Raw genomic sequence first — 21,070 nt, 5'->3', positions numbered from 1 at the left:
TCTGCTCCTCACCACAGGCAGGCACCTCTTCATTCCCCTCCCAGCTGGCAAATGCCATCTCTAACTCCACCTGTTTGGATGTGTATGGGGATTTTTTCCCCCCTCCATAACGAAAAGTCCTTTCGCCCTGTGCCCAGCGGTGGCTGCAGGATCTGGCCCAAGGGCAGCGCTTACCTGTGAAAGCATCCCAGGGGATGCTCCCAGCACTGCTGGCCACCACAATGTTTGTATGTTTGAAAAACTCCCATAACAGGAGTTTTAACCTCTCTAACGTGACGGTGTCCGCTGGCATTTTAGTCTCAATCTGTTTTTTTAAATACCCGCTCTAACAGGGAGGCTCTGTCATGTGTTGGGGCTCTAGCAAGGTTAAAGCAAGATGCAGAATAAACGACCAAGCCCTGAGCAGACCCATCTGCCTGTCCCCCTCCAGCTCTGCCTTCCAGCTGCTCCTCCCACATCAGGAGGTCGAGTCCTGCCTGGAGAGGACATCAGGCCTTTCCCTAATCATCGGGGAAGGGGGAAACTGAGGCAAGGGCTGACGATGCCCTTCCCCGCAGCGTGATGCCCACCGGCACGAGCACACGGGATATAATCCATGGCACAGAGGTTACTTCTCCCATTGGCCTCTCTGCCTCCCCTGGGAGGCTGCTCACCCTGTTACGTGACTGGCTGGTGGGGAAACTCTGACTTTCAGCCCAGATTTGCATCTGGGGCAGTGGGTGAGCAGAGAAACTTGAGCTGCTGGGACAGTAGGGTGTGAGATGTGGATGCTGCTCTGCAGAGATGTGCCATGGTCCCCAGAGCCATGGGGATGGGAGAGAAGCCCCTGCCTGTTCCAGTCCCCTGCCCCGCTTTATTTGCACTTTCTTGCAGGCAGGTAAACTGAGGCATGCAATGACTTATCCCCTGTGCATGCCACCCAGGCATGCGGCCATGTCTGCAGCTCCCTGCCCCTCGACAACACTGAATATGTTTTTCTTGGCCAAACTCCATCTCCACGGCTTGGATAGGGAGCACGGGATCATCTTCGCCCGGGTTGGGTAGGGTGAGCACTCCTGGGGGCCTGTCTGCACTGCTGGGTCTCTGTGGAGAAGCTCGAGGCGAGTGTGAATCCCAAAGTGCCAGTTAGCAACGTCCTGCTACCGGGAGGCCACTGGGGAGGTGTTTAACAGACATAGTGGCAGTCCCTGTGCCAAGCGCTTGCTTGAGGAAGGACAGGAAAAAAAAAAAAGTCCTATTTTGCAGCTCTTCGGAGAGCCAAGTCCCAGGGAGGGGAGTGAGCTCTGAAATGCGCCTTTGTGGAAGGTGAGAAGAGCTTGAAACAGTTTTGCATGTTAAGCTGCAATAGGATTATGGAGCAGAGCAAATTAAATCAATTCTGTAATGACTGGGGGAAGTTCCTGCTGACGGTGGCAGCTCTGGAGTTCTGGGAAGGAAATGGTGGATGGAGCCGGGGGGCTGAGATCCATCATGAGCATCCATGGATGGTGGCCTGGGGTCCGCAGGCAGCGTACCGGCCAGAGCAGGATTTTCCTGAGGCTGCCTGCATCACCATGGCAATGTGCAATCCCACGGGAATTAATGAGTCTGGAGTGCACTGTGAATCCTTTGGGTGGAAAAGAGATCGACCTGGCCAGGTAGACCAGGGAGCTGGAGGAATGCAGGCGGCAGAACTGGGGGTGCAGGTGCTCCAGCTGCCTGAGCCCTGCCTGTCCCTGCCTGCCAGCCCAGCTGTTTTTTCTCCATCCCACACAGGTTGTCTCCGTTGCCTCCCCGGGGTTAGCAGGATGCTCTCAGTAGGAGGATGAAGGGCACCATAGGTGTGTGATTTCTTGGTGAGCAGGTGTCATGGTGCTCTGGGCTGTGGCACAGGACTCTCCCCAGACTCCTGAGTACCAAGGGGGCATCTGTAGAGCCTGGCTTTGACTTGGCTTTTTCCCTTTGCTGGCTCACTCAGGCTTGGGGAACCTCCTGCCCCACTCCCCCATCTGCTGATGGCATCACTTCCAGCCAAGTGCTCCACCAGCTCTGGACAAACCCGCAGCCATGTGGCAAAGAGCCAGGCTTTGAACCACTGTGGATTCTGTAGGAAGAAAACATGGTGGTCCCTGGGGGTGCCTAGATGTTGGGGGGACCTGCCATCCTAGGGGAACCCCAAGAAGCCACCTCAGTTGCCTGATGCAATCCCAGCCGATGAGTGACAGAGCCTTGCTGGGCTCATTTGTGCCTCTTCAGCCAATGTTTTCTATGCAGCAGGAGGTGGGGACTTTTGTTTGTGTGTGTGGTTTTTTTCTCCTTCATCTCCCCCGAGGTAAAAAGCAGAGCGTGCTGGGAGATGAGGTGTTAGCAACAATTTACACTGGGAGGTTTGTTAGTTTTCATGCCAGCCTTGGCTTGGGGATGTTTATTGTGTAGTGGGGTAAGATCTGGCACTAATCCATTGAAGAATTGGGATAGAAAATGACGGTGGAGACAGGAGGAGAGATGCTGTTTGAAGAGCTGAGCCTGGTCCAGGGCACCTGGACCTGGTGGTTCGTTATATTCCCTGAGTGATGATTAAGCACTCAGGAGCATATGCGTCCGAAGGCAGGTTTGGGGATGCGCCTGCACCCAGCCTGGCTCCTCGCAGCGTTGCCTGCGTTGGCAGCGGAGAATCAATACAAAGCCAGAATAATTGCTGCTCCTCGGTAAATGTTAATGATTATTTTACTTGCATAAAATAACCAGCCTATTAAATCAAAATGCACTGGGGTTTAGGCAGCTGTTATTCAGGGGCTTAATTAATCTGAGAAAGAATGAAGTTACAGAAAATAACTGGCTGCTGCTTGCCTGAGCTCAGATCATGTCTTGCAAGAGACATCTCCACTGGTTGTGAGCATGAGTCCCCCCGGTTTCCACCAGCATCCTGCACCCCCAAACACCAGCCGTGCCATGGCACTGCCTTCTAGCTCAGCCTCCTCGCTTTTGCCTTGGGCATCTTCACCTCAAGCAGCTTTGGAAGTCTCCAGCATCAGTCCTTGGGCAAAATCTTGGCTGGGACTGACCATGCTGGGATATCGAGGTCTTTTCCAAAAGCAGCAGGTCCCGGCGACACTGAGATGCTGTCTGGAGCAGCTTTCCAACAGATTTATTTTTAACTCACAGCCTTGGATCGAAGAGTGGAAAATCAGTGATATTTTGTAGTGGGAAAAGAATTGTGGAGTCTTTAAGGTTCAGAAACAATGTTTTCATTCCAACTTTATGTGCGAGTTAATGTTATTTCAACTGTTTATAGTATCACTAAATCATCTGTTGGGATGAGTTATTAAGGTTTTCTATCTAAAACACCAGAAAAGTGCTTTCAAGGGGTGATTAATTGAAAATATCCCATGGAAAATATCATAGAAATAATCGACGCTTTTCTTGCGATATGTTCTCAGTTTAAATGTGTTTTCCTGGAGAAAACAGCTTTCAGCCCCTGACAGACTGCTGACCCTGGCTGCTTCCTTCAAGCTTTCCAACGCAGCCAGATTCAGCATCTCCCTTGGAGGACACACCCCGGGTCACTGTCACTCTTGCATGATGCCATTGCTCCCTCCTGGCAAGGCCAGTCTCCTGCCCACCCTGTCCTCTCCCCTTGCCCTTGCAGCATGCAGGACTGCGGCTGGGAGCAGGGGATTTGGCTTCCCAAAGCTGCTTCACTGGGCTGAAGTGCAAACAGACCTTTGGGATGTTGGCTTTCTGGTTTTGCTGTTCGTTTTGCAAGTGGAATGGGCAGGGGATGGGATGCAGAGACAAGAACCTGTGCTTAGTGCCATGGGATGGGATGGCAAGCTGGTGCTTGTGCTCGCCTGCACGACCCCACCCCATTCTCCTGGCTGCTTTCACACTGATTCAATCTTCCTTTTCCTCTTTAACTGCCCACCTGTTGGGATGTGGAACAGTCTGGTCCCTTGTGTCCTTGCTGATGCTCACTGCATGAATCCTTTCCCCTGCCTTGGCCCTATCTCGTGCCCCAGAGTTGTGCTGGAGGCTGCTGGGTGGCCATGGACATCTATGTCAGGTGATGAAATCGCCTCCATCCCCAGCTTGCCATGCCAGGCTTCCCTGCAGCAGGAGCCTTCTCTTCTGAACCCGTGCGGGTGGTGCTGGGGGCTGCAGCTGGACTCGGTGGGAGGTGACATGTGGGCTCCGGGGGCTGCGATGCTTTCCTGGGGTTCGCTTTGCCTCTGCAGTTGCTCAGCTCTGCTCTCTGTGCACGCTGCAAGTGAGCTTTACAAATTAAAAGACTTTACCACCTAGCTTTGTCCCCCATCACCACCAGCCCAAGCTCCAGGCACGAACCAAGCCTGCGTCCCAGCTGCCTTAGAAACCAACAAATTTAAGCTTTATTAATTTCCTTTCTGATTCCCTCAGGGAAAACTCTTGAGCTTTTGTCTACAGCCAGGAGGGGTAGAAGCATCCACAGCCTTCAGTCGCTTCCACCACCCAGACTGGGGCAGATGTCTCCCAGCCAGGGCTGCTGGGCTGTGGGGAGATGCTCTGACCCTCTGCAAAGTTCTATAGACAGCGGATTCCGGGACCTGAGCTGGGTTTTCTCCCCACGCCTGGACTGAGCTCCCCAGGAGCTCCTCTGTGTTTTCAGAGGCAGCTCTTCCCTCCCCCCTGCACTGTGGCCCATGCCATGAGGCCATTTAATTCCTCCTTCCCCACAACACCCCCAGGGAGGCAGACCCCAGAGCCGGTTCGGGTGGATGTGCTGGAGGACACCACCCATCGCCCCGCTCCAGCAATGGATGCGTCGCCATGGAGGAGGCGGTTTCCATGGCAACTGTTGCCATGCTGATGGCGACCAGAGAAGGGCTTCAGAGCATCGCAGGGAGGTTCACCAGCCTCTCCCCGTGCTTAAAGATGGATCCCTTCCTCCCGGTGTGAAAGCCAGACGCTCAGCAGTGAATATCACTTTCGCAATGGGCTTAATGTTCAGGACAGGTTTTGAGAATTTTAAGAGTCTGCGAAAGCCCTGCCATGGAGTGGGAACACCCTAAAAAATAACAACACCTTAATCCTCCCTGCCTAGGGAAGGAGGGATGTGCAAGCATACAGGGAATTTAGGAAGACCCAAACCAGCTGGTCCCCGTCCCCCAGGACACGTACAGAGATTTGGAGGGGTTTATAGGAGCATGTTGCTGACGGGCAGGTCCCCTCTGTCCCTTTGTTTTTAAGTACCCAAATCCTCTGGTATACACAGAGGCTGCTTGTAGGAGGGCTGAGTGGGACCCTTTGCCTGAGCTTTACATTTTTTCACCTGCAGAATGGTGTCACCCGCCTTGATAAAGGGATTGAAGAGGGAGGGATGGGGCATCTGCTGTGCTGGGGGGGTTAGATGTGCATAGATAGTGCATCTCCCTGCTCAGCTCTGATGGTGGCAGGCCAAAGGGCCTGAGCTCTCTCTTGCTTTCCAAGGCTCTTAGTGCAGCGATTTGAGCTGTCACAGCCCCTCCGCTGCCATTCCTGGCCAGTCCAGTCTAGCTGCAGAGTGGAGGCATCAAAGGGGATGGCGAGTGGCTGTCATCATTGCCTGCCGATCTCGCTCAGCCCCATGGTGGCTGTGGGAGCAAAAGGGTCCTCTGGGATCAGATAGGGGCTCTTACCCAAGCTTGATGTAGTGGCCATGTCACCTCCAGAGCTGCTGATATCCAAATCTTTCTGGCTGGCACTTGTTTTGAGTCATTTAGAGCACTGGAGGAACATTTAATGAAACTTGAATTTCTGGCCCTACCCTATGGAGACTACTTTGCATTGGTGCTTGCTTTTATAGCAGTAGATCTGTGACCTTTTTTGGACACTGAAGGAGTAGAAATAGGGCAGGCAGTTGGGGTCTGGATGATGCCAGAGCTGGCTCCTGGCCTGGGCTGCCCCCACAGCTGACATGGCAGTGACCAACCCATGGGCTGAGCCACAGGGACGTGACACGAGCAGTTCCCTTTCTGCAGGACAGTCCTGAGCATGGCCCAGTGCAGAGCCAGCACCTTGCAGGGCACATTTAAACTTTTCCACTCCTGACCACCTCCCATGGACTTGGACATCGCCCAGGGTGGTGAAACCCCTCTGGCTCAGCCAGTGTCTTGGGCTCCAGTGCCTCCAGCAGCTTTGTCTTGGCCCCTGGTTTAATTTCCTTAATGAAGCCCGGCTGGGGGAAGCAGGGCTGAGCTGGTTAGCAAAACCCCCTGCCAAGAGTCATTAGCTGGGAAGTTGTAATTGCATGGATGGGAGCTGCTGTCCCTTGGATTGAACCGGCTAATTGGAGGCCCTCGACATCCCGCTGCAGGCAGGGCAGGGCAGGGGTTGGTGTGGGACAGGGGACACCAGGGCCAGCATGAGCATCGTGCTGAGGTTTCCTCCTGGTCACGAGGAGCCTCTGCCTATCTGGCCCAGCTTTGCATCGGGCACCCAGAGAGGGCTGCACAGAGGACCTGGGAGTCCTGTGAGCATGTCCCCCCATCCAACCACGGGAGGAGACTGATCAAAGGAGGGGATGTGGCTGGCATGGCTCCCAGCCCTAGGCAGGCATGAGATTGTGCCTTGGAAAACCCTCTTTTGGGGCTTGCAGACCTCTCTGGGGCAGCAGCTACATCCCTCCTGCAGTGGGGTCAGGACAGTCCTTGGCCCCATCCCAGGGGACCAGGGGCTGTGGGGGACAGATCCAGCATGCACGGGGGGTTCTGCCAGCGGGCTCCCTCCAACCTTGCTCTGACCACGCGGAGCCTGCTGGGTTGGGGGTAAAGTCTGGATAGAGTTTCTCTTTTTGGGACAAATCCAGCCAGCTGCGTGTTTGCTGCGATGGAGGCTGTGACGGATTGGGAGGCAGCCGCAGGTCGGGAGGTGGGAGCTGCCATCCAGCGTGATTTATGATTTCCCGGGTTGGCAAAATCCCTGTTCCTCTCCCCTTCATCCTGGCCATGCAAGGGGGAGCAGACCCCTCATTGCTGGGGGAAGGCTGGGGGCCGTACGTGAGTGCAGAGCTTGGTGCATGTGGAGTATTAATTATCTAAGCAGCAGTAAATCCAAATAAACACCGACTGTTCCCAAGATTTATTGCATGAGCCTGACCTAATACCATCAGGGCTGCAGCTGGGGCAGCCTGGCTGGGAGGAGGTTTATGTCAGTGCCTCAGAAGTGGAGTGGCATGGGGGAATTTTTGGGAACAACCATGTCCCAAACACCTCGGGAGCACCTGGAGGTATTTCACAAGTCTTTATCAATAAATCTTTGTGAAGCTTGTTGGGCTGGGGCTGTGCTCGCTGCAGTCAGGGGCTCCCCCATACCTGGTCCTGGCTGTGGGGTTATTTAGGGCTTTATGCTGGGCAGAGGCAAATCTAGGATGAAGAATGCTGAAGAGGAGCAAAGGGTTGCCCAGAATCCATTGCTGCTTGCCATGGTTTTGTATTGCCAGCTCACCCTGCACACAGGAGTGACTTGGGAGCAGCCACCAGAGACTTGTGGACAAGCAAGAGAAGGGGAGCTCTCTGCCATCCCATGTTAGGGCCCGTTTCACCTCCCCTGAGCAGCAAGCACTCTGCAGCTTCATCAGTATTGAAGTGCAACCTCAACATGATGCCTGGTTGTGCGGGAGCTGATGTGACATGCACTGAGCTGGCCAGGCATCAGCTGGAGCTGGGCTGCTGGCGAGCTGCCCTGTGCCATGGGCTGCCATAGCCCCTCCATGGTGTAAACCCCACTGATCGCTGCCAATCCTCCGGAATCCACTCAGGGCAAAACCTGTCTGAGAACGTCTCTGCTCTCCTGCAGGCTGGCGTGTGAGGGGCAGGCGTGGGAGAGATGTCTCTCACGTTGGGGGAGTTGACTCCAGAGAGAGAGTTTTGGCCCTGTGAGGTGTTTTATTGCTGTGAAGTTGTTCCTGCTTCACTCAACAGCTCTGGGAGATGGATCCCTGCAGGGCTGTGGCATGGATCCTGCTCCCTCCACCTGCAGGGAGTGATGGTGTTTGCATAGTGCTGAGGGAGTGGATCCAGGGAGGAGACTGACCCAGAGGAGAAGCTCCCAGCTCCAAACATCTGCATCATGTTGGGGAGCCCCGTGCTGCAGGTCGGAGCACAGCATGGGTCAGTGACCTCAGCGGGATGATGGAGCTGGGCGCTGGTGCCTGGGCACTTCTCCCTGACCACGTGCTGAGCAGGGGGGTGCTGGGCTCAGCTGCTATCTAAGTAAAATACGGGGATATTATTCGCATGGCAAGGTTTGATTTTGGATTTGGGGCTGGACAGTTCTAATCGGCATCTACCCATTTGCCTTTGCTGCATCTCTCCAGGCTCTTCTCTTGGGCAAAGCAGATCCAGGACATGCACTGATTCTGCTGAGGCTCTGCACTCTGTGGGATGGATGGATGGATGGATGGATGGATGGATGGATGGATGGATGGATGGAGGCTGGTGTGGCATGCTGGGGCCATGAATTTCCATTTTCATTTCCTTGTCCAAGCATGGGGAGCCGGGGAATCATTGGCTGAAACTGCTCTGTCTGGTTCCAATTTAAGGGAGAAATGGGCTTGATGGAGCTGGGCCATGTGGGTCCTATTATGGCGAGGCTCTGCAGATCACACAGAGAGAATCCAGCCTTTGGGGAGCTCACCCGGGTTAGCTGGCTGAGGTGAGGGTTGGTCTGGGGAGCACCTGCACAGTGGTCTCCTCATTTCTCAGTGAGCTTCAATATTTTTGGTGTAAAAAAGTCAAAAGGCAAATAAGAGCAACTCCAAATGTTTCTTCCACCCCTCAAACCTTGCCTTTTTCCCTTGCCCTCCCATCAGTTTTGGTGTCCTGTCTCATAGTTTATGGGCTCCAGCATGGGTCCCTGCTGTGGGGTGCAGTCCTTCAGGAACAGACTGCCCCAACGTGAGTCCCCACAGAGTCACAAGTGCTGCCAGCAAACCTGCTCCAACGCGGGCTCCTCTCTCCATGGGGCCACAGGCAGTTGCCTGGAGCCTGCTCTAGCACAGGCTTCCCACAGGGTCGCAGCCTCCTTGGGACATCCCCCTGCTCCACTGGTGACCTCCATGGGCGCAGGGGACAGCCTCCCCTCTCACCATGGGCTGCAGGAGAGTCTCTGCTCCGGTGCCTGGAGCACCTCTTCCCCCTTCTTCTTCACTGACCTTGATGTCTTCAGGGTTGTTTCTCTCACATGTTCTCATCCTCGCTTCTGCTGCAATTGCACAGCCTTTCTTCCCCCTTCTTATGTTATCACAGAGGCATTACCGCTGTTGCTGATGGGCTCAGCCTTGGCCAGCAGCAGGTCCATCTTGGCGCTGGCTGGCATTGGCTCCATCGAACATGGGGAAGCTTCTAGCAGCTTCTCACAGAAACCACCCCTGCAGCCCCCCTGCTACCATGCAAACCCAATACAATTTCCAAAGAGGGAAAGCAAACTCCTGCCTTGCCGGGACATGTCCCCCTTGCTCTTGGCTACCTCCTGCCTCCATCCCATCTCTCCTGCTCTCTCCTCTCTCCAGGATGTTTCCCCAGCACCGTGGCCGTTGGGTTTGGCAGGGCAAGGGGCCACGTGATTCCCAATTCCATGTGGATTAATTCCAGTGGACGACACACTTCTTCAGTGAGCTGCTGGTGACCATGTATTTGAAACTCCAGGATGGTGCATTATCTTTGGGGCAAAGACTGAATTTTCCCAGTGATTTGGAAAGTGTGTGGTGTGTTGGAGACTGGCAGGATATAACCAGTGGCTGCAGTGATAGGAGAGAGTGTTGCTATCACTGGAGATAAAGGAAAAGATCCAACCAGAAAAAACTCAGCAGCACTTTCAGGAGAGACACACTTAAAAGTCCAACTCCCCTTGACCTTCCAGAGAGATTTATGTCCCCAGGAGTGTGCTCACGCTCTCACCGTCGGCGTATGACACAAGTGGTACCTCTGCAGCACCCCAGTGAATATATAGGCAGGGCTTGGGCAGCAGGCATCTCCTTGGCTTGGGCACCACGGCAGCAATCAGCTCACAGCCCCTGGGAAGTGCCCTCCCACCTCCCAGCCTTGAGGGCTGCTGGGTTTTCTCTCCCTTGCCAGCTGATGGGCTCCAGGAGAAAAGATGTGGAGGCAAAATGCGAGTTAAGTCCCAGATTTTTGTGTCATGGGATTTTCTGATTTTTCAAAACTCCTTTTTGTTCCAATCTGGAATGAAAACAAAGAAACTCAAAGCTGTTGTGGAGAGGTAAAATGCCTTAATAGGTGAAGGGGACCCTTCAACCCCTTTTTTTTAATTTAAGCACTAACCTGACTTGTTACACCTTGAAACATCTGATGCTATCTTGCAGATCAAAGCCTCCTTGTTTGGGTTGTAATGAAGTGTCAAACCGTTCCCTTGCAACACAAACAGGAGACACTTTGATCTGCAAAACAAGATGTTTAAGAGCCCTACTAGCAAGGGCTCTTCAAGTTTTAGCAGCACTGTAAAGCAGTGGAATATTTGAAGTCTGATATTGTTTCATATTGAGACTTTCCAAGTTAGGGCACCTGATAGTGTGTATTACTGTCACACTTGTACCAGGAATCCCTTGAAAATCATCTGAAACAGGACTATAGGGAGCTGGAGAACCAAACTGATAATTTTTCTAACAGCTTCCAAAAGCAGTTGTTTTTTCCTCCCTTTCCAGAGGGCTTGTTTCCATGGGAAATGTTATCAGAGTCAATGTGAGCTCTCCACAAAATGTCAGCAGTGGCAAACTGATTTGGGGGAAAAAGACATGGTTCTGGGTGGTTCAGCTGGAGAGCACTGCCTGCACTTGGTCTTGCTTTTCCCTGGCCTGTTTTAACCTGTGCGTCATCCCACAAGGGCTGTCTGGGGCTGTCTGTGCAGACACTGGTCTTGATTTTGTCAGGCTGGAACTGCTCACACATCTCTCCCTGCTCGGCTGCAGGCTCAGCGCTGGCGCAACGAGAACTACGAGAGGCCCGTGGACCTGGAGGGCTCTGGGGACGATGACCCCTTTGGGGACGATGAACTGGACGATGTCTACTCGGGCTCTGGCTCAGGGTGTAAGTAGCTGCAGGGTTCCTGGGGAAGAGTCCCCGGGAGCCTGGACATGGGCTTTGGTGGAACTGGAGAGGGCTTTGCCGTGGGATGGGAGGGAGGGGATTACCTTTTATCCATCTCTGGAGCTGTCCTCCTGCCCTCACCTAGACAAAAGCAAAGGGAACTATCCCAGAGTTGGGCTCCAGCGTCTCCATTTCCCATTTCAGTCTCTGGCCCCACGGGCAGGATTAGTCTTTCCCCAGCGCAATGGCACGTGCCATGTTATAGAGGTTACACTGACTCCAGAGAGGGGCTTAGGCCACCACATGGGAATTTGCAGCCCTTGGTTTCTGCTGAGCCTGGAACCAGTCCATGTTCTCGGGTTTTTTGGGTGTGAGGCCAGGTGCCTGGCAGCCCTGGGAGATACTGGGCCAGCAGCAGCTTCACACTTCACTCTTCTCCTCCTCTTCCAGATTTCGAGCAGGAGTCGGGGCTCGAGACAGCAGTGAGCCTCACCACAGACACGTCCATCACGCTCCCCACCACGGCAGCCGTGCTGCCCATCACCTCGGTGCAGCCTGTGGCAACCCCCTTTGAACCATTTCCCGCTGAGGACACCACTCCTGAGCAAACAACCAGCATCTTGTATATCCCCAGGCTGACAGAGGCACCAGTCATCCCCAGTTGGAAAGCAACCACCACCAGTACCACTGCCAGCGATTCCCCTACCACCACGACCACCACGACCACTACCACGGCCACCACCACCACCACTGCGGCCACCACCACCACCAGCACCACCATGGCCACTGCCAAGCCCACCACCATCCGGAGGTTCCTGCCCCCCTTTGTCACCAAGGCAGCCACCACCCGGGCCACCACCCTAGAGACACCCACCACCTCCCTCCTCGAAACCAGCACACCGACAGAGGTGGTCACGTCACGGCTTGTCCCCACCAGCACAGCCAAGCCCAGGTCTCTGCCAAAACCAAGCACATCCAGGACTGCAGAACTCACAGAAAAAAGCACTGCCTTGCCATCCAGTCCTGCCACGCTGCCGCCCACAGAAGCCCCCCAGGTAGGAGGCAGGCGCCCTTCTTGCCTGCTAAAGGGCTTGTGGGTCGTGTTTGAAGCCAAGCGATGGTGATGGGAAGCCTTTGGGGTTGATCCATCCTTAGCCATTTGCTCAGAGAGAGGCCAAGCCAGGTTGGGCTCTTACCAGCTCTGCAGAGAGTGGAACATTTTGGGAGCTGAAGAGGGGAAATTAAAGGGTGGGGCATTTAGCATGGGTGGCTGGCCCGAGAGCTGCTCCAGAGCGGCTTTCCCAGGCAGGAGGGGAGCAGGGCTGGGGGTACCACTGCCCCGTGGTGGAAGAATGGCTTTCCTCTGGGTTTGGTTTCTGGACTCATTGTACCATTTCCCATCTTGCAGCCCATCACTGGGAGGCCCAAATGCTCTGTAATTACAGCTTGATGGTGCATTTCCAGCCCGTAGGGTGTCCTGAGCAGGGGATTTAATCTGCTGATCCATCTCTCATTCAGAGCCCCTCAGGGGCCCTTTGAAAATTGCTTTGACTGAAAGGTGGAGTGATTTGTCTAAACTAGCCCCTCTTTTCTGTGTTCGAGTATGTATGTATAGTGCCCTAGGCTCTCACCGACCTTCAGTTAATCTCTGTCACAAAAACCTGCTTGTGGGAAGCAGTGAGCCATGCGCTTGTGCCCGGGGCAGTGTGACATGGAGAGGGCTCCTACTCGCCCATCCTGGCTTCGGCCCGTCGAGCTCTTTCCTCATCCCTATTTGTAACGTCCCAAGGCAGCCGTGGAGGGAGCCGTTTGCCCCGTGAAAGAGGGATCCTGGGAAGGTTTTACTCGGGGATGCTCAGTGTGGTCCGGATCAGCATGGCTGCTGGGACAAGGAGGAGGGTCAGGGGGATTTTGGCCCCGAGGGAGCTGCAGGTGTGGGGATGTGCAGGAGGCAAGGAGTAGGTCAGGGTTGGGCTGGAGAGGGGTGGAGCAACTCACTTGCCTGGCCCATGTTTGCTCTCCAGGCTGGGTTTGCCTCCTTGCCAAGGGGGCTTGGTCAGGGACCACAGCAGGGAGCTGGGCTGGCTTCGTGTCCTGGGTGGGAAGAACTCATCTTCCTGCTCCTGTCCTGTGCCACAGGGCTGCAACCATAAGAGCAGGTTGAAGGGAGAGGGAAGGGACCCCACTGGGGCTCATCCGATGGTATCCAGTCCTTACACTTGCTGTGTGGTTGTGGCACCAGTGGTTGCATCACTTCATGTCTAGCAATGTTTCCTCCAGCCGTCGGTCTACACTGGGGACAGAGAGCACAAATGAGGGTCTGGGATGTGGGGGTCTCTTTAGGGGAAGCTACAGGGAACAAGTGAGAGTCTGTGCATCTTGAGGGCACCTGGAATGGGGACAGACAAGAATGGTCCAGCTCAGCCACAGCCACAATGGTCCAGCTCAGCCTTTTGGTGACCATCAAGATGTGGGGTTGTGGTCCTTGCTGCAATATAATGGTCCACTTCAGTGACACAGGGAAAGGACACCCCGAAGTTATCCCCCATGGTCCCTGCTGAGAGGGCCACCCTGTCATTGGTACTGTTCCTCTGGGCACAGAGCTGATGGAGGCAGGAACCACCCCTTGGCCCTTGTCCCCTGCTCCATCTTGTCCTTTCTCCCAGATGGAGCCCGGGGAGGTGACGACAGTCCTCGACAATGAGCTGGAGGTCCCGGTCAGCAGTGGCCCCAGCGGGGACTTTGAGATCCGGGAGGAGGAAGAGACGACTCGTCCCGAGCTGGGTAACGAGGTGATGGCTGTGGTGACGCCGCCGTCGGGACCTGGGCTGGGCAAGAACATGGAGCCAGGGCTGATTGACAACACGATAGACTCCGGTAACTCAGCCGCTCAGCTGCCCCAGAAAAACATCTTGGAGAGGAAAGAAGTGTTGATAGGTGAGACTGGAGGCTGTGGCCTTGAGGGGGAAGAGTTGGTGTGTTTGGGGGGGAGAGGCAGCTGGGTTGTTCATGCCCCACGAGAGGGGTTGGTCTTTGGCAACGTATGGGATAGCATTGAGCCTGGGATAACCCACACTCACCTGCCAAAACAGCTCCAGGGCCTGTGCTGGGGGGTTCCCAGGGGTCGTCATGTCTTTGCCGGGAGAGTGCAGAGCTGTGCACAGTTTGCTTTTGCTAAGATGGGTTTCTGGGAAAAAAATAAGATGTTAGTGGAAAGATGTGCTACGGTGCTGGGTGAATATTACCCGGCCAGCTCTGACTGCAGGGGAGGAGAGGTGTGCCCTGGGAAGGACACTTGTCCCAGCCAGGGGGACATCAGAGATGGGGCAGAGGTGTCAGGGTCCCACTGGGACCCCAGCTAAAAGGAGCTGGGGTTGATGGCACGGCAAAACAGTGATTGTGCTGTTGGTCTTCAGCTGAGCATGGTGGATGCTGGCAGGCACCCAAATCAGCAGCTCTTTGGGGGACTTTCTGCACCTTCCTTGAATGAGGTCACAACCTGTGCAGGGCTCTCTCTGTGCCTGGGCTGCCTCGTGCCAGTCCGTCACCCACTGTGCAGCTGCAGAGTAGATGCCTTTGGGTCCCACCCCACCCTTCAGCATCGCTGCACTTGGGAGTTTGGTGAAGCTCCTCAAATCACACAACTGCATTAGCCCCTCACCCTCATTGTCAGTTTTCTTAATGATTGATTTCAGGAGGGAAGTTGCTCGCAAATTTGCAAAGCCCAAACCCAAGCTGGAATCTGAAATGATCCCCCCCAGATTATTTGTGCTGAAAGCCAGGCTGGGGCTGTGGGGCGGCACTGACGGCCGTGTCACTTTTCTGTGTTGCAGCGGTGATCGTCGGTGGCGTGGTGGGAGCCCTCTTCGCTGCCTTCCTGGTCATGCTGCTCATCTACCGGATGAAGAAGAAGGACGAGGGCAGTTACACGCTGGAGGAGCCCAAGCAAGCCAACGTGACATACCAGAAGCCTGACAAGCAGGAGGAGTTCTATGCGTAGAAGGAGAGCCCGGCGTGCCTCGCTTCCTCCCTCCCCGCTCCAAACTCTCCCTCCTCCTTCTCTCTCTCTCTCTCTCTCTCTCTCTCTCTCTCTCTCTCTCTCTCTCTCTCTCTTTTTTGGATCAGACTGTGAATTTAAAAAGCAAAACCCGCAACAGCTAAAGGAGAAAACACATCTTTGGCATGGGGAAAAATCAAGCGCCCAGAGCATCGCCGAGTTCAGACCGAGTACCGCTGGCCTTTCTGCAGCGGGAGGGACAGGGCAAGGAGCCAAGGCCAAGGACCCTGTGCCTGGGGAGCACCCTGGCAAGTGCGGGACAGGGCAGTCAGGCTTCCAACAGCGGCTGGAGATCACTGGGCTTTTCCCACCAACACAACGGACTCTGGGATCTGGACACCTTCTACCAGCCCTGGGGCACAGGGGGGTTGGTTTGGATTTATCTTTTTTTTTTTTTTTCCCCTTCAGAAAGGAGAGAGGTTTCTTTCCCTCTCTTTTGTTTTTATTTTTTATTTTCTTTTTGAATGGGGTTGGTTGCTTTGCAGGACTTACCTTGCTCCTTGCTTCTGTTTGAAGAGAGGACACGACTCTCAAATACGCTTCGAACCTTGAAAATAAGCACAAGGGGCTGGAATACCTGGTGCCCCGGGGTTTGCTCTTGGAGTGGGGAAAAACAAACAAACAAAAACAAACAAACATGGCCAGTACGCTGGAAACGATCTCTTCAGATCAACTCTTCAGAGAGTTTGTGGAGCAGTAAGAAGCTGCATTGGGGTATCTCATGCTGCTCCCCTTCTGCCACCACCTCGCTTCACTGCAATGCTGTTCACAGCCAGAGACCTTAAATCTATAGAAACCGCGTGTCACCAGCTGCTGAGGGGTTTGGTTGAGAAGGGACTTTGCTTTTCCTGGGTTTTCACTGTGACCAATAAAACTCAGCTTGCGCAGTACGACCGACGGCACTGGTTTTAAAATGGAGCGGGACATCGCTTGGTAGGGAGTTGGCAGGGAGAGGAGTTGGAAATGGAGAAGATAAATCATCTCCCCAGTTCCTCTGGAGGGGATAACAAAGCTCTACAAGGTGTGAGACACAGCTTAAGAGAAGAAATGCAAAGCAGAGGCAATACTCTGTCTCCTCGGGGGGTCGGGGCAGGGGTCCCTGCTGGGCCAGATTGGCTTTCCACCTGTCAGCCCTAGGGTAGCTTGGCTGCTACCTATATTTTTCAAGACCCAGGATTGATGGTTTGTGTTTCTTTTGTTGTTGCTTAAATTCCAGTGTCACCCTAGGGCACCCAGGAGCCTGAGAGCAATAGATCCTGGAAGCCATCATCACCCGAGTGCAGTGGTTTCCTCTCTGAGGCTCCCTAAGGTGCAGAGCAGCAGGGCCTGATCCAGAGCCCAGCTGTGCCTTCTAGAAAGGCTAGATTTTTTTGGAGCAAGCTCTCTGCACAGAAAAGTCAATTAGATATTTCAATGAGTTGGCTTTTAATTAGCTAAAGCGCTGCTTGGGATGCAGTCAGGGAGCTTTGTTTTCACGATGGTTGCGATCTCAATGGTGTCCCATGGAGACCTTGGCTTTGCTCTTAGAGCAAGTTAAACAGGAAAATGGAAAACAAAAAAAATCATGAATTAAACCTGCACAGACACAGTGACACTTTGTTCCCTTGGGGTGTTAGTGGATATAGGGATTTATGACCCTGATGGAGGCTACAAGACAGCAGCGCTTCTTTATGTTAGGAATTTGAGAGGCCAAATGCATATTTTATATATATATATAAACACACACACACATACATACACAGTTTTATATATATATATATATATATGAAATGAAATCCCTGTAAATTTTCATTGCACTGCATATGATGGCTGGATGGGACTTTGTGGTTGTGACCATGGGAGGTTTGGGCTACGCTCCCCTGGGGTGCGCAGTGCAGGGTCTGCGACCCAAAACGCCAACCTGGTTTTACTACAGGGTAGGGAGCAGATTCCCTGTGCGTTGGCCAGCTCTCTAAAATCCCCATTTTAGAGATGCCAGCCTCAAAGTCATCATTGTTTCAGTTCTTTCAGTTTGAAGAAGACAGTCCTCTTGAATGTGATGGTGATGCTGAAAGGCAGAGGGTGTAGCATGTGTGTGTGTGTGTCCAGTTCTTGGGTCCATTCTGGCTCCGGAGGATGAGGATGCTGTGAAGGGGGACCAAGAAGAAGGCTGGTGCCAACCAGGCTCCAAGAGCCACTTTCTCTGACCTGCTCAAAGGGGAGTTTCAACTCATGGGTTCAATGGTTTGGGTTTTTTTTGGTCCTGTTGGGACTACACAGAGGGCCCTGGCTGTTGGGGAGTGGCAGAAATCAAGCCTCCTCGTGATTTAATGAGTTGGGCATGATAAGTATCAAGGCCACCAAAAATCACCATCTTTTGGAAGAATGTGAACTTAATCTTTCGAGCTTGCATTAAAAAAAAAAAAACCAACAACCCTTCCAGCTTAATCTTTTAAATTCTGCCTTTCTTAGCTGCTTCCCTAATCTTCTTCATTCCATTTTTTTCCCATTTAATAGTCTGAATTTTTATAATGCAATTTTTTTATTCACTCAAGCTTAACCTCAGTTCTCTCAGCTGGTGTTAAGTTGTAATCCTGGCACTTAAATCTGTTACAGATTCAGAAGTGAGGAAGACCGGGAGGGTGAGAGGAGGCTGGGCAGCACTTTCTCTAGCAGTAATTAAAAGTACAAGAAAACCACATGCAAAAAAAGGTGAAGGCAATTAAACTGGTAATCAGAACGGGCCAAAGTCTTAATTTGTTGTATGACTGCTGCTTCTATGTGTTTGCTGTGTTGCTCTCTGCCTGGAGAGGGGATGTGAGCTCAAAGAGACTGTTTTTTGGTCTTGGAGCTCACCTTTTTCTGGTGATAAATCATGACAGAGCCTTTCCTGTGGCCTCAGCTCCCCAGGAGCACTGGGTTGGTTGTTGGAACTGGTGTCTGGAATTAAAAAAGCCTTGTCTTGCTGGAGGATGGCTGATCTTGTAGGGTAGGGGGTGGTGGGATGGAGCTGAATGTGGGCTGAATTTCTGGGGGAAAGCCCAGCTCCAAAAAAATTGCAGCTACTATCAGCTCTCTATTACCAGAGCAGTGGGGATGGGTAAAACCCCAGTGAGGCCCAGATGAAGGGTGCTGCCAGGGTCTGTAAGGGGATTGTGGTGGTTGGCAGGTGGCACCAGGTGAACGCGGTGTGCTGCGGGGCCCAGTTGCTCCCTCCCACGGGCATGAGTGTCTCGCTGCACTCTGGGGCTTTTGAGGGATTCCTGGTGTGAAGATGGAAGGGAAAAAGGTGAGAAAGCATGGGGTGGGGGAGGAAGAAAACCATATTTTCTCAGCTGTTGATTTGGCTGCAGAGCAAGTTTTTAGGAAAATTAACTCCAATGAGAGCTTGAGCATCTCCCGCATCATCCCCTCCCAAACCTGCCAGATTTGGCATCACCCTCCTCTGCACAATCTCAGCCCCTTCCCCAGCCCGTGTGTATCCCTCGAAGTGACTTTGTCCATCAGTGGCTGCAGTCTCCCAGCTGGGGCAGTGCCCAGGGGTGCTCATCCAGCTGTGCACCCCTTTTCCACGTCTTTTCTGTGTGTTTGTGTGTGTGTGTGGTACAGTGGAGCTGAAGGACGATTCTTTGCTGTGCCGGTTTTGTAATTTTAGGAGAGCTGCAATTGCAAGGCATGAAAGATGGTGTCGGCTCCTCTCCCAGCTGTGCTGGATTTCAGTCGCTCTCTGCTGTGGTTTGCAGCAGCCAATGCCTTGGAAGAAAAAGATAAAGTAATCAGTGACTCCTGTGCCACATAAGTAAGGAGAAGACAGGACAAGGGGCCAAAGGGAAGGAAGGACTGGAAAACCTGTGTGAGAGCCCAAATGAGGGGCTGGAAATGGGAGGATGGGAAGGGCAGGGAATGAAGGTCAGTGACAGGACCCAGCCTCGGGAGGCAGGTTTTGCAGGGCTGGGAGTGAGTTGCCCCTTTCCTCCAAAAATTTCTGATTTTGGACCTTTCAAAAATAAGCAACAGGATCTTGCACCAAGGGGGGATCTTGCTGCAGGGAAGGAGATGGCACTGGGCTGGGTGTGTGCTGGTTTAGCTCTACATTTCCCATTCCCTCCCAGTTTTGCCTAGTGGGTGCCTAAAATCCCTGGGTGGGAGCTGCTTTGCTCCACGAGAGCCTTGGCTCCCGATCTCCAGACTCACAATTCAGAGCTATCCGACCTCTGCCATAAGTCACCAGCACGGAGGCTTTAACAGGAACAAAACCCTTAGCTAAAAACAAGAATGGACTTTTTTTATCATTCCCCCCACCCCGCCCCAAATCATTTTATGATTGTAAGCATTTCTGGGCTTGGAGGTTTTCTACAAGGCTCTGGCAGCTCCTGAAGGGGCATGGAGTTTTCAGCACTGAAAGGTTTATTGGAATAACTGGCATCTCACCGGGCACCTCGCCAGCTGCTCGGCCGGGCTGGAGCCTGCGGTGACAGGGATGGGTGTGTCGTGCGTGTATGTATGTATATATATGTGTATGTAATTAATATATATGTATATATGTATATACGCGTGTGTGCGAAGCACGCACGTGTGCACAGGTTCATTGTAATCTCTGCACCTAATGGGGGGTGGTTCTCAGCCAGCATTGTGTGCTGGACTCTGCAGCCCTCGGACCCCGACCTCTTGCCACGGGCTGCAGGATCGGGCCCCACGCTGCCGGCTCCTTCCTGCCCTCCCGCTCTTTGCCCCCTCATAGCAACGGCCTGATCCTGGCCACCTCGGCGCTGGGTCGGGGTCTGCCAGGGTTGGCGATATGGAGCTTTTTGCCGATGGCCGCATCCCTGGCCGGAGCTGGAATGGAGCCCAGGATGCTGGGAGGCAGCCACAGCCCCGCCGAGGCTCCGGGCGCGCTCTGGTTTGTCCCACGTACCTTGTGCCTGCAGCTCCGTGGACAGACCCACACCCAGTCTCTATAGAGAAGTTAGTCTGGAGTGTACAAACTTTATTTTTTTTTTCCTGTTTTCGTTTTTTTTTACTATTATTTTTATTTTTGGGAAAAGTCACCCTAAGAGACACCTGTGTGATGCCCAGATGGATTTTTTTAACCCCACATTCCAGACAGCTCATCCACTGCATCTCCAAAGACCTCAAGGGTACCAGTGACTTTATGTGCATAAGCTACCCCTGTTCTGGGTCCCCCTGGTCTAAGTCATTAAAGTACAGCTGACAATCAAACCAGACAGAACTGCTGACTTTAGAAAAATATATATCCATTGCAGTTTGATAGAACTACTTTTTAAAATCACATGCTTATCTCTCACTAACGCTCACCACCATGTCTCCAGGATAAATCGCCACCCATTGGTTCTTCTGTAAATAAACATGAAACATTCTTGTATAAATTAAACAAACAAATACGTTGATATATGTCCAAAAAAATATCCCTTTCCAGAAGATTTAAACCGTTCAGAGAAAAAGAAAAGCCCAACAATTGAGCCCCACTTCACTTTTTCTTTGGAGCTGGTTTAAATTCCCAATAGGAGAATGAAAAATCTTTAACAGAAGAAACTACAAGTGTTTTACCTTTCAACAAATATAGGAGGGAAAAAAAAATGCATGTAAATATTTTTAATAGGAAACATATCTTAAACAGAAAGTTTTTTTGTATGTACATAACTCTTCTAGAGTTTAGTACTTAAATTGCTTCATAGTGTCTGTTAAAAAACGAAAATAAAATAAAATGTTTGTTAATTGTTTTTGTTCTTACTCAATGGCCAAAACTTTAAAAATAATAAAAAAGACTATAAAAATAATCTTTGCCAATGGATCTAGCACTGTAATGGTACTGTCTATTTTTTTTAATTATTTCTGTGCTGTGCCCATTTATAAAAGGAGAAGAAAAAAATAAAGTCATTTAAACATTGTCTTTGCTTGCTTTCTTGCTGCGGACTGCCAGTCCCCGGGTTTTTGTCGTGCTGGCACGCAATGAAGGTGAAGGGAGAAGATCTCA

General features: G+C 52.6%; 1 protein-coding gene across 1 annotated transcript; it reads left to right on the top strand.

Moving 5' to 3' along the window:
• Nucleotides 1–4,785: 4,785 nt before the first annotated feature.
• Nucleotides 4,786–20,673, top strand: SDC3 (syndecan 3). Its single transcript, XM_026863236.1, has 5 exons — nucleotides 4,786–4,908; nucleotides 10,883–11,039; nucleotides 11,490–12,094; nucleotides 13,706–13,976; nucleotides 14,873–20,673. Exons 1-5 carry the CDS (start codon nucleotides 4,786–4,788, stop codon nucleotides 15,037–15,039), a joined length of 1,323 nt encoding a protein of 440 aa, XP_026719037.1. The 3' UTR covers nucleotides 15,040–20,673.
• Nucleotides 20,674–21,070: the final 397 nt, after the last annotated feature.

The sequence above is a fragment of the Athene cunicularia genome (assembly GCF_003259725.1).
Source record: "Athene cunicularia isolate RWA chromosome 23 unlocalized genomic scaffold, athCun1 chr23_part1, whole genome shotgun sequence".
Taxonomy (NCBI): domain Eukaryota; kingdom Metazoa; phylum Chordata; class Aves; order Strigiformes; family Strigidae; genus Athene; species Athene cunicularia.
The sequence above is the reverse complement of the archived record's forward strand: the minus strand, read 5'-3'. Positions and strand labels throughout refer to the sequence as shown.

What these genes read in the sequence shown, in the direction of transcription:
- SDC3 (XM_026863236.1), top strand. Translation starts at nt 4,786, where the DNA reads ATGGAGGAGGCGGTTTCCATGGCAACTGTTGCCATGCTGATGGCGACC. An exon ending in CTCGGGCTCTGGCTCAGGGT is followed by an intron (nt 11,040 to 11,489) that starts GTAAGTAGCTGC and finishes CTCCTCTTCCAG; the next exon opens with ATTTCGAGCAGGAGTCGGGG. An exon ending in CGCCCACAGAAGCCCCCCAG is followed by an intron (nt 12,095 to 13,705) that starts GTAGGAGGCAGG and finishes CCTTTCTCCCAG; the next exon opens with ATGGAGCCCGGGGAGGTGAC.